This window comes from Trichoplusia ni, chromosome 13 (assembly GCF_003590095.1).
Source record: "Trichoplusia ni isolate ovarian cell line Hi5 chromosome 13, tn1, whole genome shotgun sequence".
Classification (NCBI taxonomy): Eukaryota; Metazoa; Arthropoda; class Insecta; order Lepidoptera; family Noctuidae; genus Trichoplusia; species Trichoplusia ni.
Window position 1 is genome coordinate 677003 of NC_039490.1, and position 13440 is coordinate 690442.

The 13440-nt window shown below is 36.2% G+C and overlaps 1 protein-coding gene across 1 annotated transcript in view; it reads right to left on the reverse strand.

The window, feature by feature from the left end:
- Nucleotides 1–13440, reverse strand: part of LOC113499874 (mitogen-activated protein kinase kinase kinase 12-like) — a 33133-nt gene that overhangs the window by 4825 nt on the left and 14868 nt on the right. The window contains 3 exon segments of the mRNA XM_026880454.1: nucleotides 5272–5451; nucleotides 6784–6921; nucleotides 7342–7680. Coding sequence (XP_026736255.1) covers nucleotides 5272–5451; nucleotides 6784–6921; nucleotides 7342–7680 — 657 coding nt within the window.

The window sequence follows — 13440 nt, forward strand, 5'->3', positions numbered from 1 at the left end:
AAGATGGTTTCGCTATGTCTGAATAGGAGTTGCATACGGTCATATTACAAAAATAATTTTAGTAACGGTTTAAGTCGACACACTACACTAATAATAGATACTTATTTTTTTTTATTACAAAATAAGATCGAACGAAAACGTTAAACTAAACATTATCCGCATAATGCTTCGTTCACTCATTTGTTTCCGAAATATTAGTTAAACCAAACAATAGCCGCATTTTTAATGCTTTGTTCATTAATTTGTTCAATGTCACGTTCCGATTCTCGAAATAAATATATTTTTTACATTTGGTAAAATGAAATTACGATTATGACTGCTGAAATGGCGCTCAGCACTTCTCTGCTTCTATCCCTTGATCCACAACATAGGTGTACATCAAACTTTCGAAGACATTGTTTGGCCACTAACCGAAATGATTAAAACCCTTTTCGCTAGCAAAGGCGCAGCGTAACATCGATAGGCATTTGTAGTCATTAAATCACGATCTCTCAACTCAATTCACTGCAGTTTTATTAGTAATAAAACTGCAGTGCTACTAGCAGCTGCCCGCGACTTCGTCTGCGTGGTAAGAAGATATTAGTTAAGGTTTTTAGAAAACTGACTCGTTCTTTAGAGTCCACCAACTTCTGACCTTATTTGTAAGATATTTCATTACTGCTCTGCGCCTATTAATCGTAGCGGAACCTTTCTCAATGAATGTGCTATCTCAATCAATCAATCAATCAGCCAATCATAGTCCACTGCTGGACATAGGCCTCTCCCAATTTACGCCACAACACCCGGTCCTCCGCCTTCCGCATCCATGTGCTATCTAACACTGAAATATTCTTTGAAATAAACCAGTAATATCTAAAACTATACGAAACCGATTTCCGATTTTACACCTTTGGTTACAATATCGCAATTTTCTTACGGAATCCGAATATCTTTCTAAGCAATAAATTTTAGCTTATGTTCAGCGGGGATAATAAGCTTCTCAACAGTGAAAGAATTTTTCAAATCGGTCTAGTAGTTTCGAAGCTTATTCGTGTCAAACAAACAAACAAATCTTTTCCTAATATCCCTTTGTAATATTAGAATAGTTAATATTTCTAACCCGGCTACAGTAACGTGTACAAACTCACTCAGCCTGAGAGTGTTCTAAGTGTGCCGTAAGTGTAACACTAATCACACAAATATTACTAAAGCGAAAGTCAGGGAAGATGATGTGTACATTAGTTTGATCGTAATGTAAACTTATATTATGTCACTTAAATGGTTTTTTATGTACTTTGCTACGGAGGTAGAAGGTGTATACATAATCTAGGCACATTTAAAAAGACGAGATTTTATAAGGTAGGCGCGTCTTTGTGTATATGAACGCGCTATCGTAGCTATTCTTCGTATCTAAAGATTTTGTTTTTTATTTGGATTTTAAAGGTGAATTTATCGGTACTAATCTTAGGACCTACGTATGAGGTAAACCGAGAATTTATTCTGCCGCTACTCCCTAAACATTGGTATCAAATGGAAAATCTTGACGAGTAGAGAATCATGCATGAATGAAGTAAATCTTCTTATAAACCGAACCGAATTGATGCCTTGAAATGAACTAAATGAACAGTTAGTTCGTTTGAAGGCATTAATCTAATGAACTATTGGTTCGATTTGAGACTCAAGTTTTTAGATAGTCCATGTATTGAAAAAAGCCATCTCTACTAATATTATAAATGCGAAAGTAACTCTGCCTGTCTGTCTGTTACGCTTTCACGTCTAAACCACTGAACCGATTTTAATGAAATTTGGTACAGAGACAGACTTGACCTTGAGAAAGAACATAGGATAGTTTTTATCCCGGACCTTTGAAGAGTTCTCTTGGAATCGCGATATAACCGACATCGACGCGGGCGAAGCCGCGGGCGAAAAGCTAGTCTATACTAATATCATAAAGAGGAAAGATTTGATTGTTTGTTTGACACGATAGGCTTCGAAACTACTGGACCGATTTAAAAAACTCGTTCACTGTTGAGAAGCTACATTAGTCCCGCTGAACGTAGGCAATAATATTCTCAAAAATATGAGGGTTCCGTAAGAAAATTGCGATGTTTTAACCAAAGGTGTAAAATCGGAAACCTATTTCTGCGTACGCTGCTAAAACTATTGACTATAGAACAAAGGGATGTAATACGGGTTTGTAGATCTTTTTTAATATCTATCTTCTTACCACGCGGACGAAGTCGCGGGCAACTGCTAGTATATATAGAAGCAGAAACGGGGTCCAATCGCGTGCAGCGTATTAATCGTTAATGTTACGAGAAAGTCATGGATGAGGGAATGATTGTCTTCAAAACGTTTTTAAAAGAGTCCGCTGCAGTCTACCTTTTAAGGTTGTGCCGCTTTATCCTTTTTATGGTAATAATAAACTTAGGTGTAAATAACGCTCATTTTAATCGTGATTTTTATGATCATTGTGTTAATCTATTACCTACACAAATACGCTATTATTATTACTACGCTACTATTACTGTTTCACGATTCTACAGCAGAATAATCTAATATACAAAATTCCCGTGTCACGATGTTAGTTACCGTACTTCTCCGAAACGGCTCAACCGATTTTTACCAAATTTTATATGCGTATTCAGTGGGTCTAAGAATCGGCTAACATCCATTTTTCATGCCCCTAAGTGTTTTCACTTTGCTGGGTTGCTGACACAATTTTTTTTTTACGAAATCTTTGTATTTATTTATAACGTGGCATCAAAAAATACATTCATCGTTTGCTGGGTTAGCTAGTATTTTATATTATATCGAGTTAATATGGTAGGTAATAGAGCGAGTTCGTATGATAGGTTTACAATTATAGGTATTTCGAAATTATTATTCACGATTGTCTGAAAACAGTAATAGTAAATTAATCTCTGAGAATCTTATGTGCAACTGTTTATATTCAGAATTAAAAAAAAACCCGGACGTTTTAAACTTTTTCAAAATACATTATTTCATTTTTTTGCTAATATATCCGACAACTATGCAAGAAAGGCCACGAGAAAAAGAAACTAGTTAGTATGTAGGAAGATGCGCTGGATAATTATATTATTTTGGCTATATGTTCTCGCTCAGCTTATATGTATGTTGAGTTTGAATGAAATTCTCTGTAAGTGGTAGCTAGCAAGCATAGCTCTTGTATTATAAGGAAGTTTCCTTTTAGTACCTTTATAGCTATTAAGCGAACTTAGATATTTTACTTCTGCCAGTGTTAGGTATGCATGAACATGCTTCGAAGTAGTTTTAACCCACAAAAAGTAACCGCGATGTAAGAGGTAAGAGGTAGCCAGCGGACGCATGTAAAGTAATGTACAGACAGCCTTAACAGTTAATTAATAGAATCTCAATCTGATTATGTAAACACTAAAGCAAAATAAATTAGAATATTTCTTAAACTATATTAATTTCCAAATTAAAAACTTAATATTAGGACACACACAAGGAAATAAGTATCTTTAACACCAAATTTTCGTAAAAATAAGCTAAAATCCAATTGGTCATCGATTCTAATTGCTGACCGTAGGTACTGAAATGAAATAATTCGAAACCGTATGTTACTGCATCATGAGCTTGATAGTACAAATCTATGGTCCCTAAACTACACGCGTGAATTGCTTTTATGTTAAACTTGACTCCGACCGATTGACTTGAATTTTTGTCACGATAAATAAAAATAGATATTCGGAATGAATTGGATTATTTTACATTATTTATTGTGCAGTGATTACAAAAGCGATATCAAAGGGCTAAAATTCTCACATGGAACACGTTACATGTAATAAACAGCGCTAATTATGATCATTGTAACGGTTAGGTAGTGACATGGCTTCGCCGTCATCCCCTGCTGATTAATCCGGGCGCACGCCGAAACTGCAATTGATTACAGCGGCGGTACTCAACTGGACACTCGGACACAATGGATGCTCCAATAGAATCCCAAACCAGCGGCCCGACTGTAGCACCGCCCTGGGTTGGTACGATATTCATTAAGTACAAGTATAATCGTAACCGATCACGATATTATAAGGATTTGTAAATTAGTGTTTGTATTTGTTTGCTTCTAACCTCTTTATAGTTAAAAGTAGCCTAACTTGTTAAATGATGTCGGTGATATTTGTAGGAAGTTAGGTACACCAGGGAATTAAGTCAGTAAAATCAATAGCATACAGCGCAACGGTACAATGGCGAAGTTATCGCTGATAGCGATATCTACCCGGATATGTTACCTGGATTAAAAATCTAGAAGAAGTCTAGTCTAAAGAGGTCTCATACAGAACTTTTGAGTTCACAGTCCAAGTTTCAACAGCATAGGTTATGTTTTGTTTAGCCGTTACTGTTCTATTGCAGGGCATATTATAGTTTCGGAAATATGTGGCTCTAACATAAGGACAGTCAGACAGACGGCGATTCCATAAGTGTTCCGTAATTTTGAAATTCGGCTACGGAGCCCTAGAAATGAACTTCGATGTCGTATAACATTTTCGTTACATCATAGTACCGTAGGATTTAGTTCATGATCTATAAGCACCTAAGAATCGAGCTGTGGCCTGCCGATTGTAAGTCTATTATCATTAAAAGCAATGGCTTAAGTCTGAATCAGAATTCGCGAATTATTTGAAAAGTGCGCTGAAAAAGCAGACGGATTGTGATTTATATGTAGTGTCGCTGTTGTAGTAACAGCTAACATCTAAAACACGCTGGCCGGCCTGTTAAGACACATTGAATTCAACGCGACCTGAACTTTCGAAGATATTGCTATATGTGTTCGAGCGCTAAGGCTAATTTAAAACTCGAATATCGTAAACTAATCAGTAATATAAAAAGTTTTCCATTCGTGCATCTACAGGAACATACACAGGCTGCTAAACACAACACAGTCGCGAAGTGCAGTGGTGTAGTGCGCGCTTGCTAGTGGTGGGCCCTAAGGTTCTATGTAGTTAGTTACTTCTCAGATTCGATCACAACAAAAGTAGGTACCTTTCTTAATTAATGTAAGACACTACTGACGAAAGTTGAAGGATAACATCGTTGGGGAAACATGGACTCCAAATATTGGGATCTAAAATCAAGCCAACCCGCAGTAAGCTGAGAGCTGGCTGAGGGACATTTATAGGCTGGTCGCCTACCGCGCGGGCTGGTTCGTATCCTGTAAAGTTTGGGGGAGGCCTTTGCCCAGCAGTGGGTCACGGTGGGCTAGAAAAAGAAATCTAAGCGACTTTGTGTGATAGTTTTGTTACTTACTGCTGCAGGTCTTTCTCGCGCTGCTCCAGCTGCAGGCGCACGGAGCAGACCTCGAGGTAGAGCTCGTTGGCGCGGCTTAGTTGCCGCTCGTACACGACGCGCACGTCGCGAGCGCTGCGCAGGTCCTCACGCCGCGCGGGGCTTGACACACTGCCAGACTCTTGCTTCTCCGACTCAGACCTAAGAACACATGCTTCGTTACCACCAATTCGAACTAGCATTTACTGATAAAGAGTGAAATAACGCACGCAGATGATCCCTTCTTGGCTGATATATTCTTGCCAGCGACCCAAACGTTACATCACTGGTTACTCTTAAGTCGATCTATAATTTTCTAATTTTGAGGGGAAACGACTCCAGTTGTATGAAGTATTTATAGCCTGCTATATTCGATACCCGCGTAGAAAAAGCATTTCTGCGATCCATGAATACCGAAGTCTGGGTATGTACATGTGACTTTTGTGAAACCCGCCTTAAAGTTATCATTATCAAAACACGTCTATAGGTACTTGACCTAAAAGCACAAAGACTCTTTTCTAAGCTTGTATAGAGATATAAATAAATCTTCCCCGTCACTCATCACCTGCTCATCGATTTACCCAATCTGTCATTAACCTTTATTATCATTTAAGACTATCCGTTGCCCCTTTGTCTCTAATCTAATATTACCTATTATTCAAGTCTCACTCATCAATCAACCCATAATATTAATTATTATCTACCTACATTATTTACTGACTGACTGACTGTCCAAAATACGATAATTTGAAAAATATCAATTTAATGTTTAATAGAAACAGCTAAGTCTAAGCTGCACCGAAAAGAGACTCAAAATCTTTTAAATCCATGCCATGAAGTATATTACTGATAATTTAAAAATATTTGTTTAGAAAGAGCTTATGGGTCCTAAGTGATTTTTTACTTGAACAACCATAAAAATGTAACTGGCCTTAATAAACACAAGGTATATTTGCCTGTTAACGCACCGATTATACACTAAAAAACGCAATATTTAGGAACGAACGTAGTCCTGAACAAAAACATCGTCAAGAAAAATACCTAAAATAACACTTAAATACAGCACTCAATAAAATAAAATTTTGACCAATCTATAAACTATCCAAAAGTAAAGTATTATGGGGTTAAATTTCACCATTTTCACCAAATCTTATCGCCACACAATTATGTTCGATTATAATCGTTCAACTTCATTAAACTAATAAGTAGCAAAAATCCCAGGCCCAATATCTGCCAATACTTATAACAATTTCTACACTATAATAGTACCAAATAAAAAATCGTTGGTGTGAAAGTATCTAAAACAAGATATTTGAAACAAACAAATATAATTTTGAATTATTTATGAAACAAAATTTCTTTAACGAAATCGACAAGATTTCTTAGGTTAATAATTTTTCTTAGCCTTTAAAACACCAAGTTAAAACAGAAAAATATTTTTATTTACTGTAAAAATAATTAATAAGTTCCTAAAATATTAAAATACTCACTAACCTGGCGTACAGTTTCAGCATATTTTCTTGGACCTCCTGTCGCCATTCTGCTTGGGTGCTGTTAAAACAAGCGGTAGGGAACGAAGCGAGTTCTTCACCAGCTATTTCTAAACTTGCAGCAATAATTTTAAACGGTGGCCTACAAGAAACACTGGATATTAATTTCCGAGCGACCGTAAATTCACGCGAAAGTTGGGAGAGGCGGCGCGCAGCGGGCCGTGCACCCGCTCGGGAGGGAAAGACAACACTGACCGGAACTTGTGCTGACGTCGGGAGGTAATGCATCCGTCGCCGCTGACTGATAGCGGTGCGTGGATGTAAATGCGCATGTGCATAGTAAAGGTGGCTTTACACAGGGAACTTCCTAATAGTTTTAGACATGATATTGTTGTTTGGTTTTCGTTAAGTCGTTTACGTGTTTAAGTGAAAAATTAATTTAATTCATGTAAGATTTGTATTTTACTTCGAGTTATTAAACAGGAATTGAGTTGAATGTGAGTGTCGTGGTAATTTATACACAAAAAACGGGTTATTAGGAAAAAAGATTGCTGTACGTTACCTGTTTCGGGGCGTTCGATTCCAGCACTGGTTCATTAGGAGTTGCATGCTACTAGGGCATGTGGAAGGTATCGGAAGCGATATGGTGTCCGTGCCCACGCCCCACATGATTGCGTGCGTCTCCAAGTTTTTATATGGGACTTCTTGTGTTAGAAGCTCCCAAAGCACGACGCCGTAGGACCACACGTCCACGCGCTCGGAACACGGCTCGTGCCTTATAACTTCTGGAGCCATCCAGGCGACGGTGCCTGTGAAGCTCATTATAGCGCTCACATCATTCCACTCTTTGCTTGTACCAAAGTCACTGACCTTCACCACGAGATTATCAGCCACAAGGATACTAAAAACGAGTACTTTGATAAGAATAAGCTAAAATAAGTTATTACGAGGATTATATTCTTATTATCTATCAATCACGACAGACAGACATTCTACGAAACTGATCACGTTAATTTGCTTCTATTGTCCTAAAGTATACTTATAAATAAATATGATATCATATAATCTGCGATCAATGGACTTAATGGTATGTTGATTTTTAATTTATGTTTCTATGGTAGATATTGATTTACCAGCAGACGAGGCGGTCGAAACTTGTGGTTCTTTGCGACCTTTAACGAGCCGGTTAAATATGCACGCGCCCTCGAAAAGCCACGCGAATAACTGTCCACTTTCATGAACGAAGACAATCGGAGCGCATCCAACGAAATATGCGCTTATTTTATGACATTTAGAGATATTTTGTCGTAAACTTAACATCATCTAGAAGAGGCTCAGGCGTTTGATATATTATTTAACTTTGCATTTTAAATTTATTCAAATCTCATAAATACCAATTTTTTTATCATGAACCTGTTCTAGTTATTGGATACATGAACTGGGCTGCTTTTGTAAGACGACTAAAAATCACGGTGTGTTATATTTATCGAATTCGTTTCAGGTGAACACTACAAAAGGGGGCGACACTGGCGAAGGCGATTCAAAGAATGACTTGATTTCATAACAAATTAAAAAATAAGACCAGACACTACAACATGTTGTTTGGGGGTTATTCTACCTATTTATCATTCATAAATATTATTTTTTACATTATTAGTAACTAAATACACATGAGAACGTTAGAACCTTGAATAGCTAGAGTCAATAATCGATACGAGCGACTGAATAAGCCGGCAGACCTGCAACACCTTCAGGAACCCTACACTCACGATAAGTAGTACTTGTCACCACGAAACGTCCGATGTAACCTCACTATACACGAAACAAGCAGCACTCAAATCTAGTTATGAATAACTGTTCTATTTACAATTACCTACTGCTTTACTATTACCGCTCACGTAGTTAATAACGCTTTTTGAAACACTTTTAAAAACCGTCGGATTGCTGGAAATTGTAGGCATATAAAAACCTATTTCAGAAAAGACCGTAGGAATTCTATACAAGGGCTGTTCTGGTAATCGAATAACATAGTATTATAGGACAAGCTTCGTTGGTTCCCTGTAGTTATGCTTAAATGGCGGTCGCAGATTTATTAGTAGTTTTAAAGACCAAACGAAACATAAATAAGAACACACTATTGATTAGTACCGATACCAGCGATAAGCGTTCCCCTCGAATGCAGTTTACACTCTTAATAATTCAAAGGTACGTGTAACAAACGGGGCGCAGCCTACTAATACTAACATGCCATTACATAATCTAGAACCTCAGTTCAATCTATGATGAGGAATTAATTATTTTTTATAAAGTAACGTTAATGTCATAATAGAGTAAAGCTGATATATCCGTTGACCGCGGATACGATAATTACACTACCTCAAATCAAAGGCAATTAGTTCGTATTTTCCTAGAACCTCGGTGCATCACACGGTCAATTACAAGCAATTTATAATACGATCCATGTACGTTACATCGATGTATATACACGTTCAAAAGCGGCTCTCTAGAACAACGGCTAAATATTATATTGAATTCGATTAATTGCGACACCTGATCTTGATTGAATTACACACCGGCTCAAACAGACTGCTGATATGTCGAGAAACGAATCGTTGAAAATAGACAATTTAGAAACTGGCAATTTACTGTAACTTGTTTATTATTCTACTGTGATGGCGAATTCATTTCTACACTATTTCAGATCACGCCGTGATGGGCCCTACCTAAATAATTTCAGAGCTTAGTGTCTTCAAATGACAAATAACCAAAATCTAATCCTATCACCGGGATATTTTCTGACAAGCATTGTAAACAGAAAAATAGGTTCTATGGAAACATAGGGGTTTTTAGCGTTTGTCGTGCCCAATGATGAAGCAAATTTTTAATTGTATGTTAGAGTAACAAAATTGAAAATTCTACTTTACTCGTAGTCATCTTTTTTAGATACGCTTAAAGAATTTTTATTGCTTCAAGCTATCAAAAACATTTTCATGTGAAATTTTGCTACGAGAGATCCCGTAAAAAACTCATGTACTTAGAGCTAATTTAATTACAATGAAATAACTTGACAAACTCAACACCTTAGTCCAAAAACGCGTCTTAGCCGTACTGCCACCGTCAGGTAGCGTTAGGGGAAGAATTCAATTATTCAAAATTACACTGCTAACAAAAACACGTCATGTTTTTTTGAGTTTACAGATGCTTTTATGTTAATATATTTGGCTGACTCTGGAAGCTAAACGTCCGAAAGGTTTTTACCAATTATAAGCATTTGTACAATTAGACGAAATTGTCCGAGTGATATGGCTCTATAATTTTTAACAAACGACGCAAAGAGGGGTGTTATTAGTCTGCCGTATCCTTCTCACTGTCTGTGGCATCGTATGTCCGTATGGATTGAGGAGCCACTTTCGATTTAAAAAGGAAGCTCGCCCCCTTATTTAGTAGGGAAATCAATAATTTTGTAGACCGAATTCTGAAATTTGTAGTATAATATGTCTAAAGTTATGTAACTGTGAATGTGGCTCCTCAATCCAAACATCTGAATTGAGGAGCCACCTGAAACACGGAAAGTATTCCATGTATATTTTTGAAAATTTTGTATCATTTAGTAGCAATTGTGTATAGTGTCTACTAAAAATTTGAGCCCAGTACTGTTTATATTCAAGAATATACAATACTTTTAATGTGGCTCCTCGATCTATACACAAGAGCATGAATTGCCATGAAAGTTATTGGTCAATTTATATTCCACTCTAAAGACATTTAGTAGTAAGTGTGTTCGAATTTGTAGTATATGGACAAAGTAGTAGACTGAGCGAATTTAATAAATAAATGCATTTCATTTGGCTCCTCAATCGTGACGTCTGCATAATAAATAATTGACTGTACCTACCTGAGATCAAAACGGAATAAAATACCAGAGACACTAACATTTAGTATAAACGGTCTACTAAATACATATGCACAGATCAACATTGTATATGTTCGGTATCTGAAAAACAAATCACTTCTAAATATTCCTTACGAATTCGCTATTTAGGGTGACCATGTTATATGAATTAAACTAGGATGATTCATTTTTGAAATTTAATTTTTCGACAATATTCGGTACAAAGATTCTTCATAGGTTTAGGATATTTAGTATCTAGTCAATTTCGACATAAGTTAAAGAATGAATTAATATTGGTTGGTCGATGCTTTTATGAATTTTACAGTGAGAATCATAGTCATCATAACAAAACATCTCATCATTCGCTGGGTAGTGACATTTATAGTGACCCATTCCAGCTTCGCTAATCGCAGGGATAAATTCTATAACGCCTATTAAAGTATATAAGCTACTTGAAATCATTATAGTTTCTGGTACCTCGTTTACTCTAAACCTCGTAGAAACATTTAGTTCAAATGACACTGTTTTTGATACAGTATATTTACACACTGTTTGGTGGTTACAAGATGTGCAAACGTTATTTTCTTCTACAATACAAATTGCATCTTCTAAACTTTGGATTCCAAAAACATACAGAATATTGTCGAAAAATTAAATTTCAAAAATGAATCATCCTAGTTTAATTCATATAACATGGTCACCCTAAATAGCGAATTCGTAAGGAATATTTAGAAGTGATTTGTTTTTCAGATACCGAACATATACAATGTTGATCTGTGCATATGTATTTAGTAGACCGTTTATACTAAATGTTAGTGTCTCTGGTATTTTATTCAGTTTTGATCTCAGGTAGGTACAGTCAATTATTTATTATGCAGACGTCACGATTGAGGAGCCAAATGAAATGCATTTATTTATTAAATTCGCTCAGTCTACTACTTTGTCCATATACTACAAATTCGAACACACTTACTACTAAATGTCTTTAGAGTGGAATATAAATTGACCAATAACTTTCATGGCAATTCATGCTCTTGTGTATAGATCGAGGAGCCACATTAAAAGTATTGTATATTCTTGAATATAAACAGTACTGGGCTCAAATTTTTAGTAGACACTATACACAATTGCTACTAAATGATACAAAATTTTCAAAAATATACATGGAATACTTTCCGTGTTTCAGGTGGCTCCTCAATTCAGATGTTTGGATTGAGGAGCCACATTCACAGTTACATAACTTTAGACATATTATACTACAAATTTCAGAATTCGGTCTACAAAATTATTGATTTCCCTACTAAATAAGGGGGCGAGCTTCCTTTTTAAATCGAAAGTGGCTCCTCAATCCATACGGACATGGCATCGTAGCTCCCGAACGGGTTGAGTGATTTCTATTCGGTTTGTTTGGTATTCTTTAATACAAAACAAACCGAATAGGAATTACGTGTAAGTATTCTTAGACGTGTTTGACAAAAACCGTTCGAGCAGTTTAAAAATTGTGGGGTTTGAAAGTGCGTAAAAATTACGGAATATCTACATATACTTGAGTGGGAACCCAAGAGAATGCGCTCTAAAAAATAATATTAATGTCTTTATCCAGCGAGTGCTTAAATTGGTTCAATGAAAAATTTGGTGATGGGAAAGTATCAAGGGAGAGTATCAATAACTAAATATCAGTTTTTGCAATTCTGTGATTCAAGTGCATTACAGCTGAAAGTTTTAACACACAGGTTCAATAGCACGAAGTTCCAGGAAATAAAAAAGGGGTAGGTACGTGTCGTCCTTTTCAATTGTTGTAATTTATTTAAATTATCATTGAATATACACGGTGATTTTTTAGTCGTCTTACAAAAGGAGCATAGTTCATGTATCCGACGTAAAACACCCCTAGGCGCGATTATTATTTTTTTATCATCAATTAAGATAATAAGTATGAAGAAAAATTAAACAAGAAAAATCTGAAAATACTCTTAAAAATGATCAAAACGCCGCCGCCTGCGCCCCTTACCATTGTTACAAGGCTCGGATCGCAACAGAGCTGTGTTTCTAAAAAACTACGAATTGCATCATGATATTGAATAAAAATTGCATTTTAAATTTATTCAGATCTCATGAATACCTATGTTTTTATCATGAACGTGTTCTAGTCATTGGATATACGAACTGGGCTGCTTTTGTAAGACGACTAAAAAGTCACGGTGTATACCTATATTTTTTGTTTTGGAAAGTATCCATTTTAAGAAGGTACTAATAAAATAAAAGAGTTGTTCTCACGAACAGTTACAATAAAATTAAAGTTCAAGTTATTATAAGCATATAGTTTATAGTTCATATTTTATAGTACATTCTACAATATTTTTAAGAACACTACCCGCTCCGAGTGGGCAAGTAGACGATACCCGAGCATTATGAAATGCAAAATAGTTTATAGGAAAAGTAACTCAGATGGGAGTTCACCCCGCGACTACTGGACAAAGCTAGCAACTACCTAATAAAAATAATATTACGCCTATTCACTACAAGAAGAATATCATGGTGGGTGAGCTCGGGTCGGCCGCAAATAGTGAGTTAGACAAATATTATTATACCACACGCGTTGGAGTCATGAATTAATTTAGTTACAGACTAAGCATAGAGGATTTCAGATTAAGGAGTCCGGTCGGGTAATAAATCGTTAAGTTAAAGAATGTTTTGCTCATTGCTTACTTATACCAAAAGCTTTTTAAATCGCCTTCACCTAAAAAACCACAATGATAACACTAACGG